This window comes from Leptosomus discolor, chromosome 17 (assembly GCF_034619465.1).
Source record: "Leptosomus discolor isolate bLepDis1 chromosome 17, bLepDis1.hap2, whole genome shotgun sequence".
Classification (NCBI taxonomy): Eukaryota; Metazoa; Chordata; class Aves; order Leptosomiformes; family Leptosomidae; genus Leptosomus; species Leptosomus discolor.
Genome location: NC_141407.1, coordinates 17,409,099 through 17,423,028, shown reverse-complemented (window position 1 = coordinate 17,423,028; position 13,930 = coordinate 17,409,099). Strand labels below are relative to the sequence as shown.

Here is a 13,930-nt window from a genome sequence, read left to right as displayed (position 1 = left end):
GTGCCCGCAGCTACCCCGGTCCCAGCGCTGCTTCCAGGCCCCCTGGTCCTCGCTGGTTTTGGGGGTGCATGCCGGCGAGAGGGGCTGTCCGGGCGTGCCCGCCCCGCTCACACCGGGCACTGCAGGCTGCAGTAGTCGGCGGATTTGAAGAAGCCGTAGATGTTGACGAGGGGGAACATGAGCAGGGCCCCGAGGAGGGACCCCAGCTGCTCCACCGCCCCGTACCAGACCAGTGCGCTGTGGCTGTGGCTCCGCAGGATCACCCCAGCCATCACCTTCACGTAGGAGAGCGTCCCGGTGAAGAGGACCCAGGAGAGGACCTGGCGGTGCACAGGGGTGGGGAGAGCGGTTAGCAGGGCTCGGGAGGGGGTCCCCACCATGGGGATGGGGGACATCGTGGCAAGGCTGGAGCTGGGGGTGGCCCCATAAACCTCCCCAGGTGTGAGGGACCCCGTGACTTACGATGATGGCATCTCCCCACTGGGACTGCTGGAGGAGCGGGCAGGGACTCATCACCGCGATGGCCATGTTGTAGGCGCCAAAGCACGTCCCCACCACGGTGAGGGTGCCCAGCAGGGCCAGGGACCTGCAAGGGACATGTGAGTGCCACCGGCGAACGCTGCCAGCCCGTCCCACGCTGACTGGCTCCGTGCTGGCTCCATCCTCCTTTCCCGGGTTGTCTCTGCTGCCAGGGCACGGGCAACCCGCAGACCCTCTCCCCCAGCCCCATTGCAAAGCGGGGGCCCTTCTTGGTGCAGAAGCCCCGGGAGTGCACCCCACTGCGGCCCTCAGCTCCCTGCTACCCACCTGCCGGGCAGGACCATGGCCATGATGCAGGCAAGGGGGTTGGCCATGGAGCTGAGCGTGGCCGCGAGGTGGTAGGCGGTGTTGCCGTAGGGCAGGCAGGAGTAGGACTGCACGGATGGCAGGACCCCGTTCATCAGAGCCGTCACCCAAGCGATGAGGAGGTAGACGAAGATGAGCTCGGCCAGCGGGTAGGAGATCTTCTCCGGGTGGATGTCCCTGGGCCTCATGGCATCCTTTGGGTATGGGCAGCCTCCACTCAGCCGTGAGCCAGCTCCCTCGTCAGAGATCTGGTCAAATGAGCTCAGCATGATGCTGCTGGAAAACAGCTGCTGCTGGGAGAGCTCCCATACCTTGGGCTGCCTGGTGAGGAAGAAGAAGGCCAGCAAGCAGGCCAGCATCATTACAGTCATGAGGAGGAAGAAGAGGAAGGGGGAGAACTTGGTTGGGAGGTATTGGGTCTCCAGCTGGAAGACGGTGGTCTCCACGGTCTCGTTGCCCATGGTGACGTTGACCACGCGGGTGACGTTGGTGCAGCTGGAGATGCCGGAGCCCTGGCCCAGGGCGATGAAAGCGGGGATCAGCCCGCTGAGCCCTTCGCCTACGAAGAAGGTGGTCAGGTACTGGGGCTGCAGCTGCATCATGAAGGGCAGGAAGGTGACGGAGGAGGTGCAGTCCACCAGGGCCAGGAAGAAGGTGAGGAGCAGGAAGGCAGTGCTGTGGGGCCTCCCGGCGATGGGGGATGTGTAGTTCCAGAAGAAGGCCAGAAGCAAGCAGGACACGGCGCCCATGGAGACAAGCACGTAGATCACAGCCACCTCCTTCAGCAAGCCAGGCCGAAAGCGGTGCATGAGGGTGATGAAGAGCGGCCCTACGTTGGCCATCTGGATGATGATGGTGATGTAGGAGGGCAAGTCCCACTGCTCCGGCAGCACTGTCACCAGCAGTGGCAGCTCGACCCACAGCCCGTTGATGGCCACCCAGGAGCCCGTGCCGAAGGCGCAGGCGAGGAGATGGGTGAGCAGTGCCATGGCTCAGGGCTGGGGGCCCGGGCCCGCGGGCGATGCCGCCGTGCTGCAGGGAGAGGCTTTGATCAGCGGCGGGGTGAGACCTGAGCCCCCCAAGCCCCAGCCCTGGCGTCCCACAACCGCTGCCTGCATTCCCCCTCCTGCAGGCAGGCAGGCAGGCAGGCAGGCAGGCACAGCGGCTCCTCTCCCACACTCCATGGGGCTATGGGACTCGCAGAGCAGCCCGCCCCCCCCCCCTTTGCCCCCTGCAAGCCCTGAGGACCCCCCTTCTCCCCCCAGGCAATGGCGCTGTGCCCTCCTGCACCGGGTGCAGGACCTGCTTGGCTTCTCCTGGGCACCATCCTGGAGAGCCGGGGCTTGGCAGCAGAGGCGAGATGGCACCCGTCAGGGCATTGAACCTGCCCCACCTCACGGTGCAGCCCGGCACAGCCTGGCACGGGGTGAAGATGGGTCTCACCTCGGGGCTGAGAATCTTGGGCAGCCGCTGTGCTGGGAACGGAGGCCTCGTCCCTCCCACTGCATCCGCAGCAAAGCAGCGCCCGTCTCCTCGCAGCCGGGTCCTGTGCAATCCCGGCAGGCTGCGGGGACTGCGGGGAGAAGGATCCGGGCAGCTCCACCTGCAAACCCGCCTGAGCTCATAGCACTGAGCTGAGTCAGCTGGAATCCGGCTGCATCCCCTGCCAACCCCCTGGGCACCGCTTCCCATCCCGCTCCCTGCAAGGGGGACCCCCACGTCTCCCATGTCCCCACGTCCCTGCAGCCCAGCAGAGCCAGCTCCAGCCCTTTGCCGCAGCGCTGAGCCTCGGCGGAGGGGGAAAAAAAAAAAGGAAAAAAAACCCCACGTCTCCCATGACTGAGCTTGGCGGGTGCCACGACCCACCCATGGCTCCGGCACCGCGTGAAGGCATCAAGGACTCTGGTATGGAACCGGAGCCAAGAAGGAAGTTGGCTCCCGGTCTGACCAGTCCCTCGGCAACCTCCCACGGGAAAACTCACTGCGCTTTGGGGAACCGGCAGCAGCACGCGGGCGGGAGCGAGTCCTGGCCGCCCGGGCAGTGACGTGAGGCAGGCGCGTCACCACCTCCGGATGCAGACGGGTGGCGATGGCCTGGCCCCCGCTCTGCTCCTCGTCCTCTTGGTCCCAGCTGGCAGAGTCACCGGGTCAGGGGGTGGCCGTGGGGGGACAAACACCCACGACCCCACGCCCTCCTGCCACGTGCTTGTGGTCCAACGTTGCGTTTCCGGGTGCCTGTCGTGGGCGAGAATGGGGGGGGGGGGTGTCTCAATAGGTCCCAGGGGGACACGCGAGCGGCGGGGTTGGTTGGCCGCCGGCACAGGGTGTGACGAGATAAAAGCGATAAGAAAGCGTAAGGAAAAGCTCTGAAGTCCTTGGAGGGATGAAAAGGGGGTCCTGCTCCCGAGGGGACCCTCGTGGTCAGAGGGGACGAGTGCTCAGGGACCAGAGGGTCCCTGCCCTACCCTGGGGGACACTACTGGCCCCCCCCCGTCCCCGTGTACCACGGGTGCCAGGGACAGCCCTATGCCTGCTGCCTGCCCGGCCATGGTGTGGGGTGCTTGCCGCGGCGTCGCCGCTGGCCCAGTGTGCCCCGGTTTGGCCGGGGGCCAGTGATTATTCTTGGCGGTGTCCTGGACTTCGCCCTTGTCCCCGGCTACACTGCATCCCACCGATTTCAGGCTGCTCCTTGCAGGTGCCAATGTCACCCAGTGACGGTGCCTGTCCCCACCAGGGATCTCTGTAGGGGCGTGGGCTGGGATAGCGCCCTCAGGGACCCCCAAAAGTGGGTGCAGCGTGGCTGCCCCACTGCGGGTGCGCTGCAGGGCCAGGCACCTCTGACCTCACGTCCAGCGAGATGGGACCAGGCGATCAGCAGAGCTGGGAGCCGGCAGATGAGTCCTTTGCACTGGCTGGGAGGTGACACGGGTGGTGACAGAGGACAGGTGACCCCCCAGCAGCACAAACACCCCCCCCGCCCCATCCCATCCCAGCACCCAGCACCCCGGGATGCCTCACGGCGGCTCTTCCCCCAGCACCCACCGGGTGTCGCTGGGAGAGCGGGCTGCAGCCCTGCGAAACCTGGGGCTGCCTTCTCCAGTGCCCTGCCTGCCCTGCCTGTGCCCTGGTGTCCCCCCTGGGGGGAGGACAGCCGGCCCCTGCACCTTGCCCTGCTCCTGGCTGTGTCCCTGCCCCAACCATGGCGTTGCAGCGGGGACAAGGGGGTCCCTGCGCCCCAGGGTGGCAGGGCTCCAGCACGCTCAACGGTGACTCGGGAAGGCAAATGCCGTCACTCCAAATATCCTCCCCAAATATCCTCCCTTCTTTCTTCTTCCTCAGCTTTTTATCGCTGAGCAGGACACCTGACAGTCTGGGATATGCCTTGGTCCCATTTTTGTCCCCTCCCAGCTCCTTGCGCACCCCCAGCCTGCTCGTGGGTGGGGTGGGGTGAGAAGCACTAAAGGCCTTGGCGCTGTGCAAGCACTGCTCAGCGATAACCAAAACATCCCTGGGTTATCGACACTGTTTTCAGCACAAATCCCAACCAGTTCCATACCAGCTCCTACGGAGAAAATTAACTCTATCCCAGCCAAAACCAGTACAGGTGCTCAGAGGGACTGGGGGGTTGGGGAGCAGGTCCAAAATGCTGGAAGAAACCAGGCACGGGGGGGCTCGGGCTGGTCCCCGTGCATCCACGAGGATGGGGACAGGGAGGGGACAGCGAGGGGATGGCGCTTGTCCTGAGTGCAATTTGGCAGCGCAAAGGTGGGGCGCAGCTGGCGGTGAGACCCTTCCCAAGGGCGAATGGCTGCGGCGCAGGGGAGCCCGAGGGGGTGCTGGGTGTGGGACCCCCAACGCCGCCGCTTCACGCTCCTCACCCAAATCCCCCCGACACGTGCTGCCTGCCCTGCCTGCTGGGCCTCCCCCGCCCCCTCCCAGCGCTGCAGCTGAGCCCCCGGCCCCCCGGCCCCTCGCCCCTCTGCACCCCCCGGCAGATGCGAGCAAAGACCCCAGGGCAGATGGCAACATTTGGTAGCCGAGAGGTCCCTGGCCACGGCACTTTGCCGGCCTCTGGTGACCGGCCTGCCATGAAGCCCCCTCCCCATCCAGCCAGGGCTGGGGACCCGTCCCCAACCGCAGCCAGCGCAGGGCAGGGTGCTCAGTGGGGGTCCCCGGGGTGGGCGCGCTGCCCATGCCACCGGGGTGCCTGGGCAGCGGGAGGGCATGGGGGGGGGGATTGGCAGCCCGGGAGAGTGGGGGTCACCCCAGCAAGGGCCATCCCCCAATATCTGCCTTTCGCTGAGAGCGGTGGGGATGGTCTTCCCGGGCAGAAGAATGCTGCTCCATTGCTGGGGGAGGGCAAGGGGGACCCCCGTTATCCCAGGGACCGCCCCAGGCGAGTGGGGTATGACCCCCCCCAGACTTGGGTTGGGGACCCACTGGCAGGTCACAGCCGCTGGCCCCTGGCAGCCCCCCCACCCCCGGCCCCATTTGCAACCCATTTCCATGTGAAAGGAGCAGGTCAAGTTGAAAGTTGAAAGGCTGGTGGGGGGCGGCGGGGAAGGGGCCGCTGTCGGAGGTGAGACCCTGACAAAAGGGCCGGATCCCCAGGGCCCAGCGCTCGCCTGGCCACGGGCTGCGACCCCGGCCTCGCTGGCAGCCGCCATCTGCGGGTCCGCGCCGCCGCGCACCACCGACACGGTGCAGACAAAGGCCTCGTGCCTGGCATGTCCCCATCTGTCACCTCCCCGAGCTGCTGCCTTCGGAGACGTGCAGGGAGACCCCGGGTGCGGGCAGCATCCTTCCCTCTACCCGCGGGCGGCGGCGAGCAGGGCGATGCTGAGCCCAACCAGAGCTTCGCCGTCAAGTCCCTCGGAAAGCTGCGCCCGCCTGGCAGAGCTGCTCTGCAGAGCCCACAGCTGGGGAAACTGAGGCAGGGGCAGGCGGTGGCTCGCCCCAGGGTCAGAGCGTGTGGCGCAGGGGCCGTTGCCTCTGCCCAGGGCTGCGCCCAACCCCGGCCTGGCTGCTCCGAGGGTGCTGCTGGGCACCCGCAGCCGCCTCCACCCAGCACTTCCAGGGGGGGATTTGGCCTCTCGGCACATTTTTTGCTCGTTCTTGGCTAATCTTAGCTCCAGGGAGGCCCTCGAAGTGCCATGGGGGGGGGACAGGAACTTCTGTGAGAGCAGAGCCAGCGCCAGCACCCGCCTGTCCCTCTGTTTCCAAACACCATTCCCCCGTCCCTACCCCCATCCCCTTTTACCTGGGTGGGCTGCCCTCCCAAAACCTGTCCCGAGATGCTCCCAGGGAGGGTGAGGCTCCGGGGCGCTGCCTGGCTCCAACGCCCCGCTCCGAAAGCACCCGGCTGCCCAGACGTGCCCGGGCAGCTGCCTGCAGCCCGCTGCCTGCACCCCGCGCCGCCTCGGCGGCCGTGGGGGGACGCAGCCCGGGCGGGCAGGTACCTGCAGGCTCTGCCCTCGCTCTCTGCACCGGGCAGTGTTTTTCCAGCCAAGCTCGTTGCTTGGCTCCCCCTTTGCCGTTGCCCAAGCGGGGGGCAGCCCCGTGGTACCCGGGTGGCTGTTTTCCACGTGCTTCGCTCGGCCCTTCTCCCTCCGCCGGCTCCTTGTCTTGCTTCCAAGAGCGGCTGGAAAAGCGCACGGCTGTAACCGAGCTCCGTGCTGCACGGCCCCTCCACGCCGAGATGCCCGTACCATGGGGCGGGCAGCCCCTGGAGCCACCCCAGGGCTGGGTTCAGGCCAGCAGCTCCGCGTGGCTGCGGGCTCGGCGACCCTGCTCCGTTCTGTCACCTCCCTTCGTGCTAGATCTGGGTTATTTTGCAGCATTACGGAGCTGATTGCGGAGCGGGCACGGGGAAACGAGGCGAGGTCTCCAGAGCAGGGCAGGCCTTGCCAGCGGCACCCAGGGAGCCGGGCGGCAGCTCCCTGCCTGCAGGAGGGCTGGGAATTTTCCCTGGCAGGGCACCAGGCCCCTCTGCCCGCAGCAGGCAGGGGATGTCCAGAGGCGTTTTGGCTTCGGCAGCGTGAGCACCTCGGGCCGCGCATCCGCGCTGCCCGGCCGGCACCACGGGCTGAACCGGCACCCGCGCCGGGACGTCACCGGCTGCAGTCACGCTGCGTGACGCAGCCTGGCATGGAGGAATTCCCCGTGGTTTTGATCCCATGTGAGCGCTGAGCTGCCTCCGAGAGCGTCCTCGCCCGGCGCTGACTCAGCCAGGAGCAGCCGTGGCACCACGGAGCCGCTCCAGCGCCCCGCCGGCTGCCGTCCCACGGGGAGAAGGGGAGGCCGTGGCTGGGGAGGAGGAGGTGCGAGGACATCGGGACACCCCCGGGGACGAGCACGGGGAGAGGCAGCGTGGCGGCTGAGCCGTGCCGAGGAGGCTCCCACGTCGCGGGGCCGACCCAGGTAGGTGGCAGAGGTGGTGGCGGAGGTCGTGGCGGAGGTGGTGGCGGTCCTGTGCCAGCAGCGTGGGGCTGGGTGACCCGGTGAGGGGGTAGGCACAGCCGCACACCTCCCGGTACGCCTCTCCGGAGCGGTTGCCTCCAGGCAGGAGGTGATCCGCTGGGCCAGGCGAGCCCGGCTGGGCTGCCCGCACGCGGAGGCAGAGGAGCTGGGGCCACGGTTGGGCATTGCCCGGCATGAGCGAGGCTGTTGGATCCCCACGCCCTGGCCGGGCTTGGGGCACGGGACAACGTCACTGTGTTTTGGGGGCTGTTCGGAGGGCGGCTCAGCTCGGCTCGGTGCAGCCCGGCTCGGCGCCGCTGTGCCAGGGCAGGAGGCTCAGCACCGCAGGAATGCGGAGCAGCAGGTTGTGCCCGGACAGGCTGTCCTTGCCGACCAGGCATGGGAGGGGAGCCCACACCAGCCACAACTGGGGAGCCCTGTGTCCTTGCCCTTGCACCCCAACAGCCGTCCCCTCCGTGGCTTGGCCCTGGAGTTGAGCCTCTGGCACCGTGCTGAGCTCCAGCACCCGACGTGGGGACACGTCCCCGCTTTGCCTTGCCTGGGGGAGGGGGTAAGGTTATGTTTGCACCCCTGTGCCGGGCTGGGGAGCCCTCCCTGAGCCTGGAACAGGGTACGAGGGCAGCGGGGCCAGCTGTCGGCAGGGTGCTGCTGCAGGGTGCAGGCTCTGGGCAGCGTGGGACCCGAGGGGTGCTGCTGCACGGGCACCCAGCTTGCAGCCAGCGCTCCCCACCATCCCGGCTCTCTGCTGACCAGCTGGGCTGCGGGGCCCAGCTCTGTCTGTGCCTTTGTGCAGCACCGAGCACAGCCTGACCCTGTGCAAGCATGCGGGGGGGGGGGCGGGGGGGGGGGGGGCCCTGCCTGCCCTGCCTGTCCCTGTCCTTGCCCAGCAAGGACAATGGTGCCCTGCACTGCTGGCTTTGTCCCCAGGTCGCCCCTGCACTGGGCTCCACGCAGAGGGGTGCAGAAAGCCACCCCTGGGGGGGGGCAGGAGGGTCTATGCTGGTTCTGGGACCATCCCCAGCTGTCCCCATGCCTGGCTGGCCCCCTGCAGACATTTTCCAGGTCAGAAGGCAGCGTGTCCCCCGCCCCGGGGCAGGGGACAGGGACAGCCAACCTCCCCCAGGCCACTCGCCCCGTCACATCACATCAGGCAGATGCACCCTGTGCCGTGGGGGCGGCTGCTGCGCAGGGACCCCGTTGGGGTACAGACCCCGGGGGGGAGGGGGGCTGGGGCCGACACGCTGGCGCATGTGGGCTCGCAGCCGTGGCTCGGCGTGCTCGGGGTGCTGTGGGTGCCAGGGGCTGGCTCCCGCCGCCAGCTGCCAATGCTGGGACGGGCCCTGGGCTGCACCCAGGAAGTCGTGCACGCAGGCGAGCGGCTGACGTGACGGCAGCCTGCGCGGGGCCCCGGCACACCGGCCACCATCGTGCCCACCACCGTACCCGGTGAGTGCTGGGGCTGGCTGTTACCCCCCCACGGCTCACCTGTGTCCCGAGCTGGGGACCCCTGGGGGGAGGTGGGGTCAGGATCAGGCCCCACATATCCCCCTCCTGTGCACCCCAGCATTGCCTGAGCCCCTCTGTGTGTTGAGGGCGCCCCCCTGGGCTGTGCCCACCCCTGGGCAGGGTGCTGCAAAGGGGTGCAGGGGTGGTTTGCCCCCCCACCCCCCTCACCCCTGCCTTGCTGTGGGCGGGACGGCGGTTCTGCACGACCGTTGGGGCGGGCGGCTGAGCTTGTTGGGGTTGGCGGGGGCCCAAGGACACGGGGCGCACGGGGCCCCAGCACAGCTCCTGGCACACCTCGGCTGGGGAAGCATGGGTGGAAACCCCCACTGGTGCTTTCCAAGGGGCTCGAGGAGGCGGGGGCGGTGGGAGGGGGATGTGTGTGTGAGTGGGAAGCCTGGGAGCAGCGCGGGAGCCTGCGAGGGGGCTGAGAGCTGAGGGAGCAGCAAGGAGCACAGCCCTGAACCCCCCAGCCTGCTGGGGTGGTGGGTGAGTGGGGCAGGTGAAATACCCCTGGGTGTGGGTAATGCACCCCTTGGTGTCGGCAACGCACCCCTGGGTGTGGGTAATGCACCCCTGGGCATGCACGATGCACCCCTGGAGTGGGCAATGCACCCCTGGATGCAGGCAACGCACCCCTGGGCACGGGCGGTATGGGCAGAACATTGGTGAGGGGCTGCCAGGCTCCCGCCACCCCTCTCCGCTCCAGCCTCGCTCCTCGGGGTGCCCCTCGCCGAGGCCGGGGTGTCCTCCCCGCCGGCCCTATTGGCCCCGGTGCAGTTTGAAGCAGGCTTGCTCCGCGGATTGGCCAGGGGGACGGTTCGGGGAGGCCTCGGTGGCAGATGGAGGCGTGGTCCTGGCCTTCAAATAGGAATCCCGGCGCGGCCGGCGCAGACAGTGCGGCACCGCACAGCCCTGGGCAGCCTTTGTCTGCCGGGGCGCAGGCAGGGGCCAGGCAGCGCCTGCCACCCACCGCCGCCGCCCTTCACCCCGGCCCCCTCTTTGCAGCCGACGGCACGTGAGCCCCTCGCTACCCGTGGTGGCCGCCCACCCCGTGCCCACCCGGTGCTGGCACGGAGGATGCCCATCGAGGCGCTGCAAGCCGGTGACGCCATGAAGGGGGTGACGGTGACGGCGCCCTTCACCTCGGCTATGCCCGTCCGCATCCTCCGCAAGGGCCCCGCGTATTTCCGCCGGCGCGCCGAGCCGGGCGCCGGGAAGCCCAGCGCGGTGGAGAGGCTGGAGGCCGACAAGGCCAAGTACGTGAAGAGCCAGCGGGTCGCCAGCACCAAGCAGGAGCCGGTGAAGCCGCCGCTGCTCAAGCAGCCCCTCTTCACCCCGGGGGTGCGCCGGGTTGTGCTCACCCCCAGCCGCAGGGCACCCCCGGGGCCACGCCGCGCTGAGGCCGGCGGCCCGAAGACTTCCCTTGACCTGGAGATCCTCAACAATCTCATCAACCTCTGCGACAGCCCCTTCCCCAAGGCGGAGAGCCCGCTGGGCCGGGAGCACAAGTGGAGGACGGAGGCGCCGGCGGCGCCGGGCAGCGTGGCGGAGGGTGCTGGCAAGCCGCCGGAGAGCCCCGCTGCCGCCAAGCCCGCCGGCAGCGTGGCCGTGCGGAGGGTGGACGTCCATCCCTGCGGAGCTCCGCGGGGCCAAGTGACACCGGTGCCTGCGTCCCCCGTCCCCGGTGGGCTGCCCGCGACGCTGGCACGGAGCTCCCCTGCCCGCCCCGAGAGCGCCCGCCGGCAACCTCTGCTGCACCGCTCCAAGTCAGACCTGAGCGACCGGCTCTCGCGGGCCACCGCCGACCTGGAGCGCTTCTTCAACTACTGCGGCCTCGACCCCGAGGACGTGCAGGACATGGGCGCCGAGCGCTTCGCCCGCGCCAGCTCCGACATCGTGTCCCTCAAGTTTCACAGCGTGAGCACGGCCAGCTCGGAGGGCGGCCGCTCGCCGCCCAGCGCCGCCACGCCGGAGGGGCGGCCGGCCGAGCGCGTCCCCTACGGCATCTCCGTCATCGAGCGCAACGCCCGCGTCATCAAGTGGCTCTACGGGCTGCGCCAGGCCAGGGAGCCCCAGCAGGTCTCCGACGTGTAGCGGTGCCGCGGTGGCGGCAGGCGCCGGGGACGGGTTGCTCACGAGCGGGCGATGCCGGATGGGGAGGGAGCGCAGGCTGTGCCCCAGGAGGAGCCAGGACCTCTTGGCGGTGACAGGACCCTCGAACTCAGCCCCTTCCTCTTGCTTCCCTGCCCTCTGTGCCACAGCGGCACTGGCAGAGCCCTGGTGTGGTGGCCGGGCACCCTTCCCGCTGGCTCTGGCTCTGTCAAACCACCGTGCCGGCACTGGAGAGCCTGTCCTGCTCCTCGCCAGCACCCATGGGCGGGGGGTGAGGCGCTGGTTCCCCCCTGCACGGGGCAGGGACACAGCCCCGGGGAAGGAGCTGCCCTCCTGCCGCCTCCACCGAGGGGGCAATGCTGCCCGGGGAGGGGGGGACTGCATCCTGGTGGCCCCCATCTTGATGCTGAAGGTCTGGCAGAAGTTTTTTTTTTTGGGGGGGGGGGGGGCAAACCCGACATTCCCCCCCGACTTTGAGCAGCCCAGGGCCATGCGTGCGTGCGAGTGTCTGCGAGTGCTTGTGTCCCCTCCCGGGTGCCAGCGGGCGCACAGCCCCGGGCACGCTGGGCCCCGGTATTTATGAAGATGATGGTTGTTGGTCTTTTCCTCATTTCTACTGTTTTTCCTGATGTTTGGTTTGTAAATAATAATAATAACACAGCCGGTTTTATTAAATCTCTGTGCTTTGGAGGCTGTGCCCGTCGCTGTCTCGAGGTGGTGCAGGTCAGGATGGGGCAGGAGCCCTTGGGGTGCCCGCGGCTCAGCAGGGGCTGGAGATGCCGAGCAGCCGGGTGCCGGCGGAAGCGATGGGTGCCAGCGCGGGGCCCAGCGGGCACGGCTCGGGGCGGCGGTTGGGTCCGGCAGGTCCCGGCATAGCCCCAGCCGGCGGGATTCCCCTCTGTGCCGCAGCCAGCGCCGTGCCGACCGTGCAGCCCTCCCCTGGCTCCTCACCCTGCTCCGGCAAAGCGCCGCTGAGCTTGGCCTAATCCTGTCTCCTCCGGGACTGTGAGATGGGGGCGGCGATAGCGCAGACCTCCCAGGCGGGCTGGGGAGGCGCGAGGATGAAAGTCGGCGCGGGGAGTTCTTTGAAGATGAAAAACGCCCGTGCGTTATCCCCGGGCGGCCTCGCGCAGCACCGCGGCCCCCTGGCACCGCGGGCGCTGCCTGCGCCGGTGAGGTCCCCCTGCTCCTTGCGGTGCTGACGCCTCCCGTGCGGGCAGGCGGCTGCTGGGGAAGGTGGCGTCAAAGCCACCGGTGCCTGCACCCAGGGGACCCTGCCTGGCCACCGGCCCTGCCGCTGCCTCCCTCTGGCTCCAGCCGCGGCGGTGGGACCGTGGCCGCAAATGGCTCCACGCGTGCAGGGAACCGTTCCCCCTGGTGCGGGCACCGCTCGGCAAATGCCACACGCGTGGCAGCGGTGACAGGCCAAGGGACGTGGTCCAGCTGCCCACCCAAGGCTGCAGCTTCCATTTGCAAAGGGGCCAGAGCTGCTGCCACCCCAGCCGGCGCTTTCCTCTGACTCAGGGGCTCCCCTTGACCAGGGCTTCCATCCAACGCTTGGTGTCCCCAGAAAAGCGCCCATGGGGATGAAGCATTTCCCACCCCAGCGCGGCTCCTGCACCACGCACATCCACCCAGTGCCACTGCCCAGGGCGCAGGATCCGTCCGGCTCCCACTGGGGTACAGGCAGGTCCGGCTGCCTGGGATGTGGCGGGCAGGAGGCAGGGACCAGTATCTGGCCCGTGAGTCAGGCTGACACAGCGGGCTGGGGGGGGAACCGCACACCCGAGGGACCCTTAATGACGGCACGTGGGGTGCTGGGTGTCTCCCCAAAGAGCTGGAAACCAGGCGGGTGCCGGGGACCCCGGGCACCCACTCAGGGACAGGCTTCACCCTTGGGGAAAGCTCTGCGGGAACCGGATCCCTGCAGGTGGCCGGGACCGGCTGCGCTGCCGGATTCCTCAGCCTGGCGTGTCCCAGGGCTTGGTCTAAATTTGCTGCTGTTGGCGAGGACGGGGAGGGCCCCCACCAGCCCCCGCCGCCAGGCACGGGGCCGAGCAGCCAGAGTGTCCCTCCAGGCGCTCCTGCCCCTTGGCTTGGTTCTGGCGTCCCACGCCCCGCGTGGCCGGGACCCGCGGCGGCTGCGTGGCCGTCGAAAGCCCCGTGAGCTGCGCGCGTGATCGTGTGCGTGTGCCTCCGAGCGTGCACGCGTGTCGGTGTGCGTGCAGGCGTGCGCGCGCGCGTGTCCACGGGCACATGCGTGGCCACGCGTGTGTGCAGCTGCACGGGCGGGAGGAGCCGCGTTCCCAAGGCAGGAGCCTTCATCTGACCCCGCACCCGTGGGACTGCCTGCACGGAGCCCTGGCACAGCCCCAACGTCCCCCCCACCCCCTTGGCGTGTCCCCGCTGGGGACAGCGGGACGGCCCCAGCGCTCCCTATCACTTTCCCTGGCAGCTGCCTCTTGGCGGCTCCGGTTTCGGTGGGGAGCCGCAGCTGAGCCCGTCTGTTATTCCTAGGCAGGAGGCTTGGCCGGGGAGGGGGGGGTCCACCGCCCTCGCTCCTCCATGGTGGGGTCTCCCATGGGCGCCCCATGTGCAGGCAGGAGCTGCAGGCAGGCAGCCGGGAGACAGAGAATGAGAGAGAGAGAGAAAACCAGCAGCACCCCAGTGTGGGGAGCCAGGCCCAGCACCCCAGGGTGGGGGCAGCCCCCCCTTGCCTGGCACGCAGCCCCCCCCACCCAGGTGCAGCCGCTGGCGAGACGTGGGGGGCCAGGGCCCGCCGCCGTGCCGGGACGGTTTGCTGCCTGCAGTGCTGCTGGCTGGGAGCGGGGTGAGGCTCCTGGGCAGCCCCCACCCCCCACCCCACCCCCCCCCAGCCTGTATTTTCCATTTTTTAATTATTCCGCGCAGCCCCACTGATGACTGAGCATCTTCTGGAAGCGCCAACTACGTCACGTGCTTTAATCACTGTTAATTAGCGAATGCC

The 13,930-nt window shown here is 68.7% G+C and overlaps 2 protein-coding genes across 2 annotated transcripts; one reads left to right on the top strand and one right to left on the bottom strand.

The window, feature by feature from the left end:
* Nucleotides 1-107: 107 nt before the first annotated feature.
* SLC52A3 (solute carrier family 52 member 3) lies at nucleotides 108-1,835 on the bottom strand. The gene is made up of 3 exons (XM_009955011.1): nucleotides 808-1,835; nucleotides 463-586; nucleotides 108-320 (listed from the first exon to the last, which is right to left on the bottom strand). The coding sequence occupies exons 1-3, from the start codon at nucleotides 1,833-1,835 to the stop codon at nucleotides 108-110; spliced, it is 1,365 nt and encodes a 454-aa protein (XP_009953313.1).
* An 8,074-nt stretch (nucleotides 1,836-9,909) lies between these two features.
* Nucleotides 9,910-10,926, top strand: FAM110A (family with sequence similarity 110 member A). The gene has a single exon (XM_086474617.1). It carries the CDS (start codon nucleotides 9,910-9,912, stop codon nucleotides 10,924-10,926), a length of 1,017 nt encoding a protein of 338 aa, XP_086330743.1.
* Nucleotides 10,927-13,930: the final 3,004 nt, after the last annotated feature.

Bases quoted from the DNA above. Each gene is read 5' to 3' on its own strand.
- SLC52A3 (XM_009955011.1), bottom strand. From the start codon at position 1,835: ATGGCACTGCTCACCCATCTCCTCGCCTGCGCCTTCGGCACGGGCTCC. The intron at 587-807 runs GTGGGTAGCAGG...TGTCCCTTGCAG, and splicing joins GCCATGGTCCTGCCCGGCAG to GTCCCTGGCCCTGCTGGGCA. The intron at 321-462 runs GTAAGTCACGGG...GTGCACCGCCAG, and splicing joins AGTGGGGAGATGCCATCATC to GTCCTCTCCTGGGTCCTCTT.
- FAM110A (XM_086474617.1), top strand. From the start codon at position 9,910: ATGCCCATCGAGGCGCTGCAAGCCGGTGACGCCATGAAGGGGGTGACG.